Source organism: Rhinichthys klamathensis, unplaced genomic scaffold (assembly GCF_029890125.1).
Source record: "Rhinichthys klamathensis goyatoka isolate OS25496 unplaced genomic scaffold, OSU_Roscu_1.1 h1tg000240l_1, whole genome shotgun sequence".
Classification (NCBI taxonomy): domain Eukaryota; kingdom Metazoa; phylum Chordata; class Actinopteri; order Cypriniformes; family Leuciscidae; genus Rhinichthys; species Rhinichthys klamathensis.
This window is the reverse complement of record NW_026606762.1, coordinates 476,771-489,547: the sequence shown is the minus strand read 5'-3', so window position 1 is coordinate 489,547 and position 12,777 is coordinate 476,771. Positions and strand designations below refer to the sequence as shown.

The window sequence follows — 12,777 nt, the reverse complement described above, 5'->3', positions numbered from 1 at the left end:
AAGGGATGGACATGGTCAGAAACAATGCTCAGGTAGGCCGTGGCATTTAAACGATGCCCAATTGGCACTAAGGGGCCTAAAGTGTGCCAGGAAAACATCCCCCACACCATTACACCACCACCACCAGCCTGCACAGTGGTAACAAGGCATGATGGTTCCATGTTCTCATTCTGTTTACGCCAAATTCTGACTCTAACATCTGAATGTCTCAACAGAAATCGAGACTCATCAGACCAGGCAACATTTTTCCAATCTTCAACTGTTCAATTTTGGTGAGCTCTTGCAAATTGTAGCCTCTTTTTCCTATTTGTAGTGGAGATGAGTGGTACCCGGTGGAGTCTTCTGCTGTTGTAGCCCATCCGCCTCAAGGTTGTGCGTGTTGTGGCTTCACAAATGCTTTGCTGCATACTTCGGTTGTAACGAGTGGTTATTTCAGTCACTGTTGCCCTTCTATCAGCTCGAACCAGTCTGGCCATTCTCCTCTGACCTCTGGCATCAACAAGGCATTTCCGCCCACAGAACTGCCGCTCACTGGATGTTTTTTCTTTTTCGGACCATTCTCTGTAAACCCTAGAGATGGTTGTGCGTGAAAATCCCAGTAGATTAGCAGTTTCTGAAATACTCAGACCAGCCCTTCTGGCACCAACAATCATGCCACGTTCAAAGTCACTCAAATCACCTTTCTTCCCCATACTGATGCTCGGTTTGAACTGCAGGAGATTGTCTTGACCATGTCTACATGCCTAAATGCACTGAGTTGCCGCCATGTGATTGGCTGCTTAGAAATTAAGTGTTAACGAGCAGTTGGACAGGTGTACCTAATAAAGTGGCCGGTGAGTGTAAAAATATAAGTGGGGTATTTTGAGTGAAAAATCACATACACACTCTGGGGACATCAGAGACTTATTTTACATCTTGTGAAAAGGGCATTATACCGCCTCTTTAAAAAATGAATACTTTCATTCCGCAATGTTGCATTAAATGTATCAAAAGTGACCCTAAGACAAAAAATATATAGTTTAGTTCATAAATGCTGTTCATTAAAGAATTCCGAAAAAAATATCAAAAACATTTTCTACTTAATGATGGGATCTTATTTGGAATGTGGGAGAGTTTGACTTTTCATTTCCATTCATTGCGATGGCATGCAATCTTCATTTCTATCCATCAAAGAATCATGGAAAGAATATTAAGTAGCACTTTTTTTCAACACTGATAATTAGAAATGTTTCTTGAGCACATATTCGAATGATTTCTGAAGGATCACGTGAAAATTACGTTTTGCCATCCCAGATACATTTAAAAATGTATGAAAATAGAAAATAGCTATTTTAAACTGCTAATGTTTATATATTTTTACTGTTTTTTTTTTTTATAAATGGTGAGCATTACCAATCCCAAACTTTTGAGTGGTAGGAAAGGCACATTTCTCATGGAGTATATGGGATTAAAATAGGAGAAATTCACGTCCAGCTAGGCCTGGAAAGTCTGTAGTGTGTCTTCTACCTGCTCTTGAAGCTCTTTGCCACTGGTCTCCACCTGAAGCAGCTGTTGAAGCTGCTGGAGCTCGTGCTGTTCTTTCAGAGACATCTCCAGGTGTAGCTCAGTGATGACATCCTGCAGTTCCAGGATCAGAGCCTCTCGCTCCTCCACCTACAACACATGATCGCTGCCATGTCAATACACTGTTGTCCATGATAGTTATGTGTTGAGCTGGATGGTTATTAGTGATGATATTAAATATTAAGAATGTCAAAACAAACACCTGGCCACTGTAAGATGTGTTTCAATGTAGTGACTGCTGCAGGGACATGTTCAGCCTAACAAGCATGAATACATGATAAGTACGAGAGTCACCAACAAATGTCCAAACAATGTCCATCTCATGCCATCTTGCTAGTGCAGGTAATCAGATGTTGTGTGTTCACAATGACAGATATCATAAAACTACTCACCACAATAACAACTATGTTAAAGGCCAATTTTTTTTGTTTATTTATTTATTTTACAGTTTATGACTGTAAAAAAACAGGAAAATCATGGACAGACCAGATTTGAACCTGCATGAGCTTTATGTTTTGTTAACGAGCACTACATACTGGCTCAGACAAGCCTAAGAAAAAAAAATCACAAAATAATGTGATTAAGAAAGAAATTAATAACCAATTAAATATTTTACATATCTGCTACAATAATGTACAGTACGAATTGGTCATTTGGGGCCTTTTCTCATTACTGATATAATTAAAGTTTGTAATTATTAACCCTTAATTATACACTGTCAGTCAAAAGTTTGGAATAATTAAGTTTTTTTATGTATTTGAAAGAAGTCTCTTATTACTATTATGCATTTATTTGATAAAAAAAAATCAAATTAGGAAAACAAAATTATAGGAAAACAATTATATTGTGAAATATGATTACACTTTAAAAGAACTGTTTTCTATTTTAATATTTTGTAAAATGTCATTTACTCCTGTGCTGGCAAAGCAACATTTTCAGCATCATTACTCCTGTATTCAGTGTCATATGCGCTGCATCTGAAATCGCATACTATATTTGAATTCAAATATTAAAAAATAAGTTCTATATAGGATGAATATACGTAGGTAGTATGAATTCAATTCGGACATGCTACATCCGCCATGTTGTTACTGTCACGTGACATAGCATCATCAGTCCACTGTTTTTCCAATACTACGTATTTGAACATACTAATCTTTTGGCGTACTGTGTTTCCGCATACTCAATTTTGGATGCAGTAATGATCTTTCCGAAATCATTCTAATATGCTGATTTGGTGCTCGGTTGTTATCAATTGTTATTATTAATGTTGAAAACAGGTTTTGCTGCTTAATATTTATGTGGAAACATGATCATTCTTTTCAGGATAGAAAGAATGAATAGAACGAGATTAAAAGAACACCATTTATTTGAAATAGAAATCTTTTGTATCATTATAAAAGTCTTCAGTGTCACTTTTGATCCATTTAATGCACCCTTGTTGAAAAAACATATTAATTTGTTTTTTAACCCCAAACTTTTTAATAGTAGTGTATCATGGTTTCCATAAAAATATCAAGCAACGAAAACAGTTTTCAACATTGATAATAATAAGAAATATTTCTTGAGCAGCAAATCAGCAGATTCGAATAATTTCTGTAGGGTCACGTGACACTGAAGACTGGAGCTTTAAATCGAAGGAATAAACTATTTAAAATATATTCAGATGGAAAACAGTTATTTCAAATCGTAATAATATTTCACAATAGAGTGGTAGAATTCGCTGCTGGCTCCTTTGAGATTTTCCCATGGGGTTTTCCAATTTATGAATAAAATAAAGCCTGTGGTACTAAACACAACTAAACACACACTCATACCGAAAACAAAAATTTTGAAGCAGTTAAGTTTATTTTTGAAAATGTTTGTTTCTAATAAGCAAATTTTGAAGCAGTTATGTTTATTTTTGAAAACGTTTGGTATAGCGTATATGACAGAGATGGTCCAACAGAAGAATAGATATAAAAACCCAGTTCATCCTTCCGAATCTCAAAACTATGTCAACGAGGGACATCAACACCTTCACAAAGCTCCACATATGAAGTGTATGTATCACTATGAGAGATACTGCAGCATTCTGTGACATTTTATATCAATCGTGTGGAATTGCTTGGCAGAAAGAGTGTCTCATGGTGGTGCTTGTAAGTGAACCCCAGGGATTGTATGAATCCATTTTCTACTGCTAAATTGGCCTATGCAATTGTGGTTTACAATATGGGATACAGTGAGAGGTGCAGAAGAAGTGAGATAACACAATAGGATTTGCCTTGGAAGCAACACTCTCACTGTGAACTACTTGTAGTACCCTGTAAAAAGAAAAAATCAAAAGGTCAAAGTCTGAATGAGTGTATGCACTGAAGAGGTCGATCTCATATCACAGAGAGCATAAGTGGGCACATCAGCGAGGAAAATCCTAGATAACACACATAAAGATGTTTTAATGAACATGTGAAATGTGCACCGATAAATTAGATTGTGATACAGAAGGGTTAGGAAATCAATTTCTCCAGGCACTGTCTTCCATCAGATTGAACATCTGATGTTGCTATTGCTAAGCGAGTGAACTCATTTGAGAGCAATAAACATAAGGGCTGTTATGCAAAACTGTTGAATGATCTAATCAAGATTTAAATGTGTTCAGACTGATGTATGAAATCAACAGCAGATTGTGATCCATGACTTATGAAGAAGTGAAGGTTACAGATATTAACTGAAACATGAGCGAAAACTGAAAATGAATCATACATTTTGAAGAATTTCACTGTAGCTAATGGCACAATGCTTCAAAATTATGATTTATCATTGTACTTACATTTATTTATATATTTTCTGTTTTAAAGACCGTTTCAGCTGGTTTTTGTATGGACCATGTATGGGCCAAAAACACTAAGATATTATTCAAAATGTCTTTTTTTGTGTTTCACAGATGAAAGTAAGTCATACAGCTTTGGACGGGCTGTTGAATTATTAAAAAAAATAATGGGCTCAGCAAAGACCAGGCCTCGGGTGCTTTGATCACAGGAGCCCCTTATACTATTGGGGCCACTTTTCACACAATTTTTCCCCTTTGACTGCATAATCAAGGAGAACGTCTATTTTCTTTCTCAACTGCAGCACTGTACACTTTTCTTTGTTTCGAGTACTATGGGCACTGGGGTCTGGACTCCAAGGTCCATTTAATAGGGTTATTATGCACTCTTCATTATTTCTAAGCTAATGCTAAGACCATCCATCTTTGAACCACAGGTCTTAGCTGGTGCCCAGCACCTCTGCATTAGGAGATCCTTTGATCCTTCAATTCTTTGAAAAGACAAACCTGGTAGGACTCCTAAATGAACCACTCCAGACTGTAAAATACACCCAAAAGCATTAAAAAATTCTAGATGATCCACTGTATTCTACCCAAAGGAGAATGGTCAAGTGAATGCAACTTAATTAACCACAACAAGCCATAAACACACAACTTCAATAGCATATTGAGGAAAAGGATTAAAAGGAGCCAAACGTCCATATCTTGAGGAAATCAGGCCTTTCAGAATAAATGGCAGTGTTTCATCTAGTATTTTTCTTTTTTGTAAAAGGTCCTTTGTTATCTCCAGACACCCAGAAAAGTCTCCAACTGACTCTATGGCTTTTGAGGTTCAGATCTCGGCATTAGCATGCTAATTGCAACTTTGTCTGCGGAGCAGAAAATAAAAAAAGAAATGGAGGGAAAGAGAAAAAAAGAAAAGAAGATTAGCGCTTTGTCCGGCTATGGCCATGGGATTTCTTTTTAATCGGCTGTTACAAATAGCCTTTCTTTGTACAGAATTACATTATGTCCTATTTATCTCGCCTCCAACAAGGAGAGAGTATGGACAAATCACAATAAATAAAAGTTCACAACATGATACACCAACCTTTGATACATGTAAAGTGAGCTATACCATGCAATTTTTAAGTGATTTTTTTTTATTTAACTGATTTTGTAATACGGTAAAATATGTGACCCGTGTTGGCAAAATGAGTAGCAATGAGCATATTTTCAAATATTGAGTTATTGTTATTGTCGATAGAGTCAGCAAAGTCCATTTTGAGAAAAATAGAGTTAAAGTTTTCTGAAGGTTCCAAAACAAAACCATCTAGCCTTAAAATCTTAACAATAACACTTAAAATAAATAATAAAATCCCTGGTAGTAACACCAAATTTGGCACACACCAAGTCAAAACCAAATATCTATATGAAAAATATACATTGATGATATCACAATTGTTTGATTAACATGAATGAAACAGACAGCCTATATATTCAGTACCTACTGTACCACACTGATCTAAAATAATGTTACACATCAGATGTTTTTCCTCAACAGTTAAACGTTCACATAACAGATAATGTTTGCCAAGACAGATATTTTGAAATACTGTAATTCTGTGTATGTGTGTATCGCTCACTATATCAAATAAAAGTAAGATCGTTTTTCCATGGACAAAGGAAAGGTACTCCTCTCAGAAAACGTACAAATAAAGATACTTTTAGATGTTTAATTGCTATTTGGAGCATTGGGATCGCTAGACGAGGGCTTAAAGAACACATTTTTGTGAAAACCTCAAAATAGCCCAAAATCGCAATTTTTCACTTGTTTTGCCTGTAGCTCGAAATTATCCCTTGCGCAATCCGACTCCTTTTGCCAGCACGGGTCACATATTATATTAATAGAGCAATACACTAGATCATTGGCCTACCTGCAGGCTCTTTGTAGTGACCAAGAAACTTTGTTAATATATAAATAGAAGCAACTGATATGCACACAAGTCCTTTTGGAAGTAGGTTTACTCGGTGGCCATCTTAATAACGTCACCCAATTTTTTTTAAAGAATTCTATTTATTTGAAAGTGGAAAGACTAAAATCTACAAAACTGTTGATAATAGTTGGCATAGCTGGCTCTTTAGCTATACTCAGGCCAAAGTGTGTATTTTTCAAGTTAGTCCAGGTCTAGGGCAGGGATAGCCAACGTTGGTCCCAGAGTTTAGCTCCAACCCTGAAATGGCTGGCGCATCTGCGTGTCTGTTAAGTCCACAAGACCGTAGGGTGTCTCATTTGTCATTTTAGGTTTCAGAAGGGTGCTCGCGAGCGCCCCCCTTTGTGGTGGATATGTGTCCTCAATGCGCACTTTTGCCGAGCCCACACTGAAGCGGGTCAGTAGACTTCTTCCCGAAAGTCAAAGCGGCATTATGTCACAAAAGTGCGGACTCTTAGGAAGACAGTGAGTGCTTAGGGTGCCATTTGGGACAGGGCCTTAGGCTGGGCATACACTGTGTGATTTTCGTCCAATTTTGAGCCGAACTCTAACTCGTTCTACTCGTTTTTTTATCCGAGACGATTTTCAGCTTTGTCGCGCGTCATTTCTCGTGCAGTGTACAGGGGGAAACGAGAGGCGATAAACCTCTCCCGATCGGCAATCGGATGGTAGGAAGAATTTCTGGCATGTCTGAAATTTTGGTCGCCCCTCCTGAGAGTATCGCACAGTTGAAGCAGAGCTACAAACCGATTGCCCTAAACTCCCTGTTTTTTTTTCCCTCACTGCATCTGTGCAAAAACAAAAGTTAAACAATTTAATCTTTGATGCAAGTGAAACGAAATGAAAAGAGGGAGATCTTTAAGTTCAGTGGCTGTCAAACTAACTGCAATTTAGCAAACTGTTGCTTACCTCTAGTTTGTGTTGCAAAATGGATAAACCATATTACCCACACTTATTAATTTACTTGTTTCACTTTTCATTTACACTTTATTTACTCCTTTATTTAATATTAACCTAATGTTACTATCACAGGAAATGTGAACCGTTGTCCATCAATTGGCGATACAGAAAAATTTCATGTCGCAACATTGTAAATTTTCCCATTTCCCATCCGCTATGAAATTATTGCGGGGCTAATTAATTGTAATACATTAATAATAAAAGTAGGCCTACCCTTATACTAATAGTAGCCTAATATTAATAATAATAATTTAATACATATATTGGAAATGCTAAATCCTGATGCCTTTGACTGGATACATAATATCACGGTCTATCGGCACAAGCCGGCACAGGGGTTTATATTGACGTTATTTCACAGGAATAGTGTGAGCAGTCAAGTCGCAGCTCGACGATCAGACCGTATATTGTGAGCACATAAATCCTAAACTTTGCCTTTACATCACAAGCGATCTACTCGTACAGTGTGAGTTGGTAACCTTGCTGAAATGGCACAGTGTATGCCTGTCTTTAGTAATCCTGAAGACATTGAATAGCTTGTTCAGGTGTGTTTGATTAGGGTTGGAGCTAAACTCTGCAGGACAGTGGCACACCAGGACATTGCCTATTCCTGCTCTAGGGTGAATGTAATTTTACTAAGATCATTTCAGGATCAAAATATTTAGTTTGACCCAAAACTTACCATAAACTACCTTTAAAATCAGAAGTGAAATGTTTGCTAGATATCAAATTTTGATGTCTCAACCAGCCCTTAAATGAACCCTAGCCAAACCCTCTGACTGGTTGATAGAAGAGTTGTTCTAAGACCATCTACATAAAAGTACTTGTCACCTCCTTGGCTAAAACATTCAGAAACTCCTCACGTGTCAGCTTAGCCCCTCTGAGTAAACCCAGAACTATAGAGGCCTTATCTGTGAGTCTGTCATCTCTTTTCACTCCAATGCTACAATCTCAGAAACGGCATACACAACATTGGGCTTTGTGTCAATGAGCCATATTTGCCTGCACTGCCTCCTCCACCTCACTCTCTGCACAAATGCCAGAGGTCACTCTTTTCATTCAGGCAGAAATCAAAATGATAATGGCAGCTTGTTAAAAATTCTATTTGGATGTGCACATAGGCTACATCAAAAGGTGCTGACATGGAGTGGTTTGGGGTGCAGAGGGTTGTTAGCGATGTGGCTTACTGATAGCGCACATCAAAGCTATAGAGAGAGGGAAATATGGGGTGGGGGTGGGGTAGGACACAATGACTATGTTCTGGGGCTGTTATCGTCAGCAAATGAAAATATACCAGGCACAATTTTACCGTTAATGCCTTGACATTGAAACACGAGCTATTTACCATGAAAAAAAACAACACTCTGACTCCATCAGATCCATCTAAATCAAGCTGATGCAATGGACGCAGTTTGGGAAATTATAAATGATAGCCAGACAGAAAACATGCAGAAAAAGAAATAAAGCCAATAATAAAATAAATCCTCTAGTGGACCATTAATAAATGTGAGCAGCACAAGGCCACTTCAGGAGACAATGAGGCAGTAGGGATTTGCTAAATTTGGGACAGTGACTCCCAGGTTCCATTTTGCATCAGGTGTGGTCAAACTTCAAATACTGCATCACTAACCATTAACCACCCAGAATTCAATTCAGTGCTTTCCTGGTTTAAAACCATTCCCAGCAAAGTTTTCCACACAGGCCAATTACTAAAACTCTCAAGTCTGATTCACCATGCCATTCATCTGAAGCAAGCTCAAGAGGACAGTGGATACCAGACCCACTGTATGAACCTGGATGAAGCCAAACTAAATATTTACAATCTAGACCGATATTGCTCGACCTTTAACATATAAGACTTCACTGGGTATGACTGGGTTGGTTTTTCAAAAAATATTCCTATAAACCTGAGGTAGCTACCCTCCTGCAGACTTCATTTCCAACCCTACTCCAACATACCTCCCTGTTATTTTTCAAGCAATCCTGAACACCTTGATCAGCTGGATAAAGTGTGTTTGATTAGGAATGGAACTGAACTCTGCAGGATGGTAGTAGCCCTCCAGGAGTAGGGCTGGCTACCTCCGCTATAAACCAAAAATAAAAAATTTAAGTTTAGAATTGAGGTTAGAGTTGGGCTAAGGCTTGACGTTGAGACTTGTGAAACATTCTCATCAATCTATCATTAGGGGGGTCCAATCCTGGTTCTGGAGGGACATTTTTTTGTAAAGTTCAAACCCTAATTAAACACACCTGAACCATCTAATCATAGTCTTCGGGATTACTAGTAAATTTCAAGCAGTTGTGTTGGAGCAGATTGTGGTTAAACTCGGCAAGAAAGTGGCCCTCCAGGTGCAGGACTCGACACCATTTGCCTAGAGTATAGTTTTTTATGCCTTGTGTAAAATCCGACATTCTAAGTTTTTCTAAGTGTAATTAATTGATGGTATGGCCATTTGGTCAGATAGAATTGTCCATCCTGAAACATTCTTCTGGCTTTAGTGGTTGGGTTAAGAAGAATGTTAGGACTTTTGTTTGCATGGACCTGTCGTTCTACTACCAACAGAAGATCCAGAAACAAGTCATACTTTGCAAAATTGTCATCTAGGTCAGTGGTTTCCAGCCCTGTTCATGAAGGCACATTTTGGAGGTCTCCCTAATCACGATTCATTCAACTCATCAGCTCAGGAAGATGGTTGTGAACAGCTGATTTAGGTAGAACACTGGATTGGTTGTGAAAAACCAAGTAAGTAAACTTGCAGACCTTAAAATGAGCATTAAAGTGAAGCATGCGCATCAGGTTAGACAGAGGTACTGCTGACTTATGGCTTTCACACACCCTCAGGGTTTAAGAAGATATTTGTCTTTTCCTCACAGCATTCTTCACTCCGCATTGTTGCATTATAATTGCATTACTCTTTCATAACTGAGATTTGATCCACTTAAGTTATCCACAGCATGATAAAGCCAGGTCAGCACTGGCCTTTCCTGATGGGCCATACAAAATACTACATGCTTCATCCCGGTCTCTCATTTCATTAGGTATTCTATGAATTTTCCAATTAGGCTGAGGGCATCAAGACAGAGCTTTCAGGTCTTTTACCATAGGGGACGCGAGCAGGCCCTGTTCAGGTACTCTTACAAAGTACTGCTCCTGTGCACCTTTGTTAGAGGAAGGGCATTGTCTGGGAGGAAAAGCATGCCAAACGTTAGCTGCTGCACCCTCTGAGTATTCCATTAAGAGTAAAAGGAGAGTGCAGATAATGAGAGTCCACATCGGCTGAGCATAACACCTAGACAGAACTGGAAGGAAGAGGCCTCATATCAAAGCAACTCTCGTTTTTTGGTTTATCTCTCTCTCTTTCTTCTCTTTCTTTCTCTATCTGCTCTGATTTGGTTAGTGCTGGTTCCAGGCCATAACAATCCTCTGGACAAAAAAAAAGTCTGATTATTAATAAACCTTAAGGCAGGCATCATTATTTTTTCAGCTAGTCCTTTTTTGTAATGTTCAGACAACACTTTTATACGTTTCCCAGGGGCCCGAGCTCCCCATCTCTCTGTGATCTTATTAGCATCCCATCTTCTCCTGCCTGCTGACCAAACTGCATTGCTATGCATTTCTGTCTCTTTGACCTCTGTGTGGATGGAATTCATTTTGCCTTTTCATCTTCTCCTTCTTTGGGCTGATTTGGCTTAAGCAGGCAGCTGGCCATGGTAATTTCAGATAAACACTGTTTAAGGAAATAGGGACAGTGGAAAGAGGATGGGGACAAAAGAGTCGTGATATAGTTGTGCTTCAAAGAAGACTCATCAGCCGTGTATTACCTTCTGAATGCGGATGCGCGACTGATTTACTATGTATGCAGGTTTTGAATGTTTTTTTGTCTTGACAATTTTTTAACCTTGACAATAATTATTAAATAAGTTCACATAATACATATTTTATGTTATTAAATAAAAAAGTAGGGGGAAAAAAAGGTAAGGTAAAGTGAAACAGAACAGCCCTTTGTACTGTTATACACTTCTGGCAAATGCTAGATGTCCTTGGTTGAGTCTTGAGAGCGTCAACATCATTACCAAGACAGATAATCAAAAAGAACTAGCTTGAGACTTAATTTATTAATAATCTAGAAGTGTATCACGTTCACACTATTATCATGACAATAGTGTGTCTGAATGGTCTACTGCAGTGCTTGCTTATAATAAACGAAACATTATCATCCCTTGGATTGGATGCCAATATACTGTAGTTATTGTTAAAGTATATTTCTTGGCGTGAACGGGCCTTTAATCGTGGAGAAAAATAATATCTTAACCGATCATGCTAATATACAAGAAAAGTTAGAAAAGAGCATGAACATCTGCAACCACCCAGAACAACCTACAGTAACAATCTAGAAAGCTCTATTAACCACGCAAAAAAACTCTAGCCTTGTGTCATGCACATTTTCACTTTTTGTTATTTTTGGAATTCTATTTGTTGCTGATAGTGTTGTGGAAATTAAATAATTCACAACATGTAAATGACACTGCCATTCCCACCACATCTCAAATTATGCATTTTGTTTGAATAACAATCTGTGAAGGAACTATTTCCTACGATCACTTTTTGAAGCGTCAAAGTAATAGTTGAGTAGATGTCTATGGAGCTCTCAGATTTCATCAAAAAGATCTTCATTTGTGTTCCGAAGATGAACGAAAGGCTTACGGGTTTGGAACGACATGAGGGTGAGTAATTAATGACGGAATTTTCAATCTTGGCTGAACTATCCTTTTAAGAATGAAAGTCTGGTTCTGGTTCAAAGATTAAACAAAATGTATTCATAAAAGGCATTTGAGGCAAAACTAAGTCCTGAAATATCTTAGATTTAATAAAGTGCCTATAGTCTAGAAATTGATGACTATTGTCAAGACGATGACTATTTAAAGCCATCACAGACCAACAACCACTGAATCGCTGAATGTTTTAGAGACAAAACCCAAAGCAGCAGTGAGCAGATTTATTCCAATCTAGTGGACACGTACCATAAGAGCAAGAGAGAAAGTAAAGTATGTTGTGTGCTGCTCTGTAAAGGACTCTGGGCTTGATGAGGTGCAGCAGTTGAATGATATACAGAGGCGAGCTCAGGCGAGAGCTGTCCATTAGTTACAGGGTCCTGTAATGTTGGGACTGCAGTACATTATTTTCAAATGCATCAGTCAGCGTTGTGCGGTACAGATAAATTCGAATGCCGCGGATATGTAATGCATACTCTCACCACTGCTATATTACGTGATGGGTCAGAAGGGCAGCGCAGGAGAGGGGGAAAAATTTAATTTATTTTTCACTGTGGCCAGTGTTCTTCCCATTAGCTTCAAACGTGAGATAAGTTATAGCTTTTAACAAGCACCTTTAGCCACCAGAGCACGCTGCACACAATGCCGTGGCGCTGAAAATGAGATTTAGAGGTAAAGTGAGCGAGGGAGAGGTCAGTGATG

General features: G+C 38.3%; 1 protein-coding gene across 1 annotated transcript in view; it reads right to left on the bottom strand.

Moving 5' to 3' along the window:
• Positions 1-12,777, bottom strand: part of LOC130100351 (polyamine-modulated factor 1-binding protein 1) — a 239,432-nt gene that overhangs the window by 164,248 nt on the left and 62,407 nt on the right. Inside the window, exon 3 of the mRNA XM_056265779.1 lies at positions 1,507-1,653. Coding sequence (XP_056121754.1) covers positions 1,507-1,653 — 147 coding nt within the window. The remainder of the gene's footprint in view (positions 1-1,506; positions 1,654-12,777) is intronic.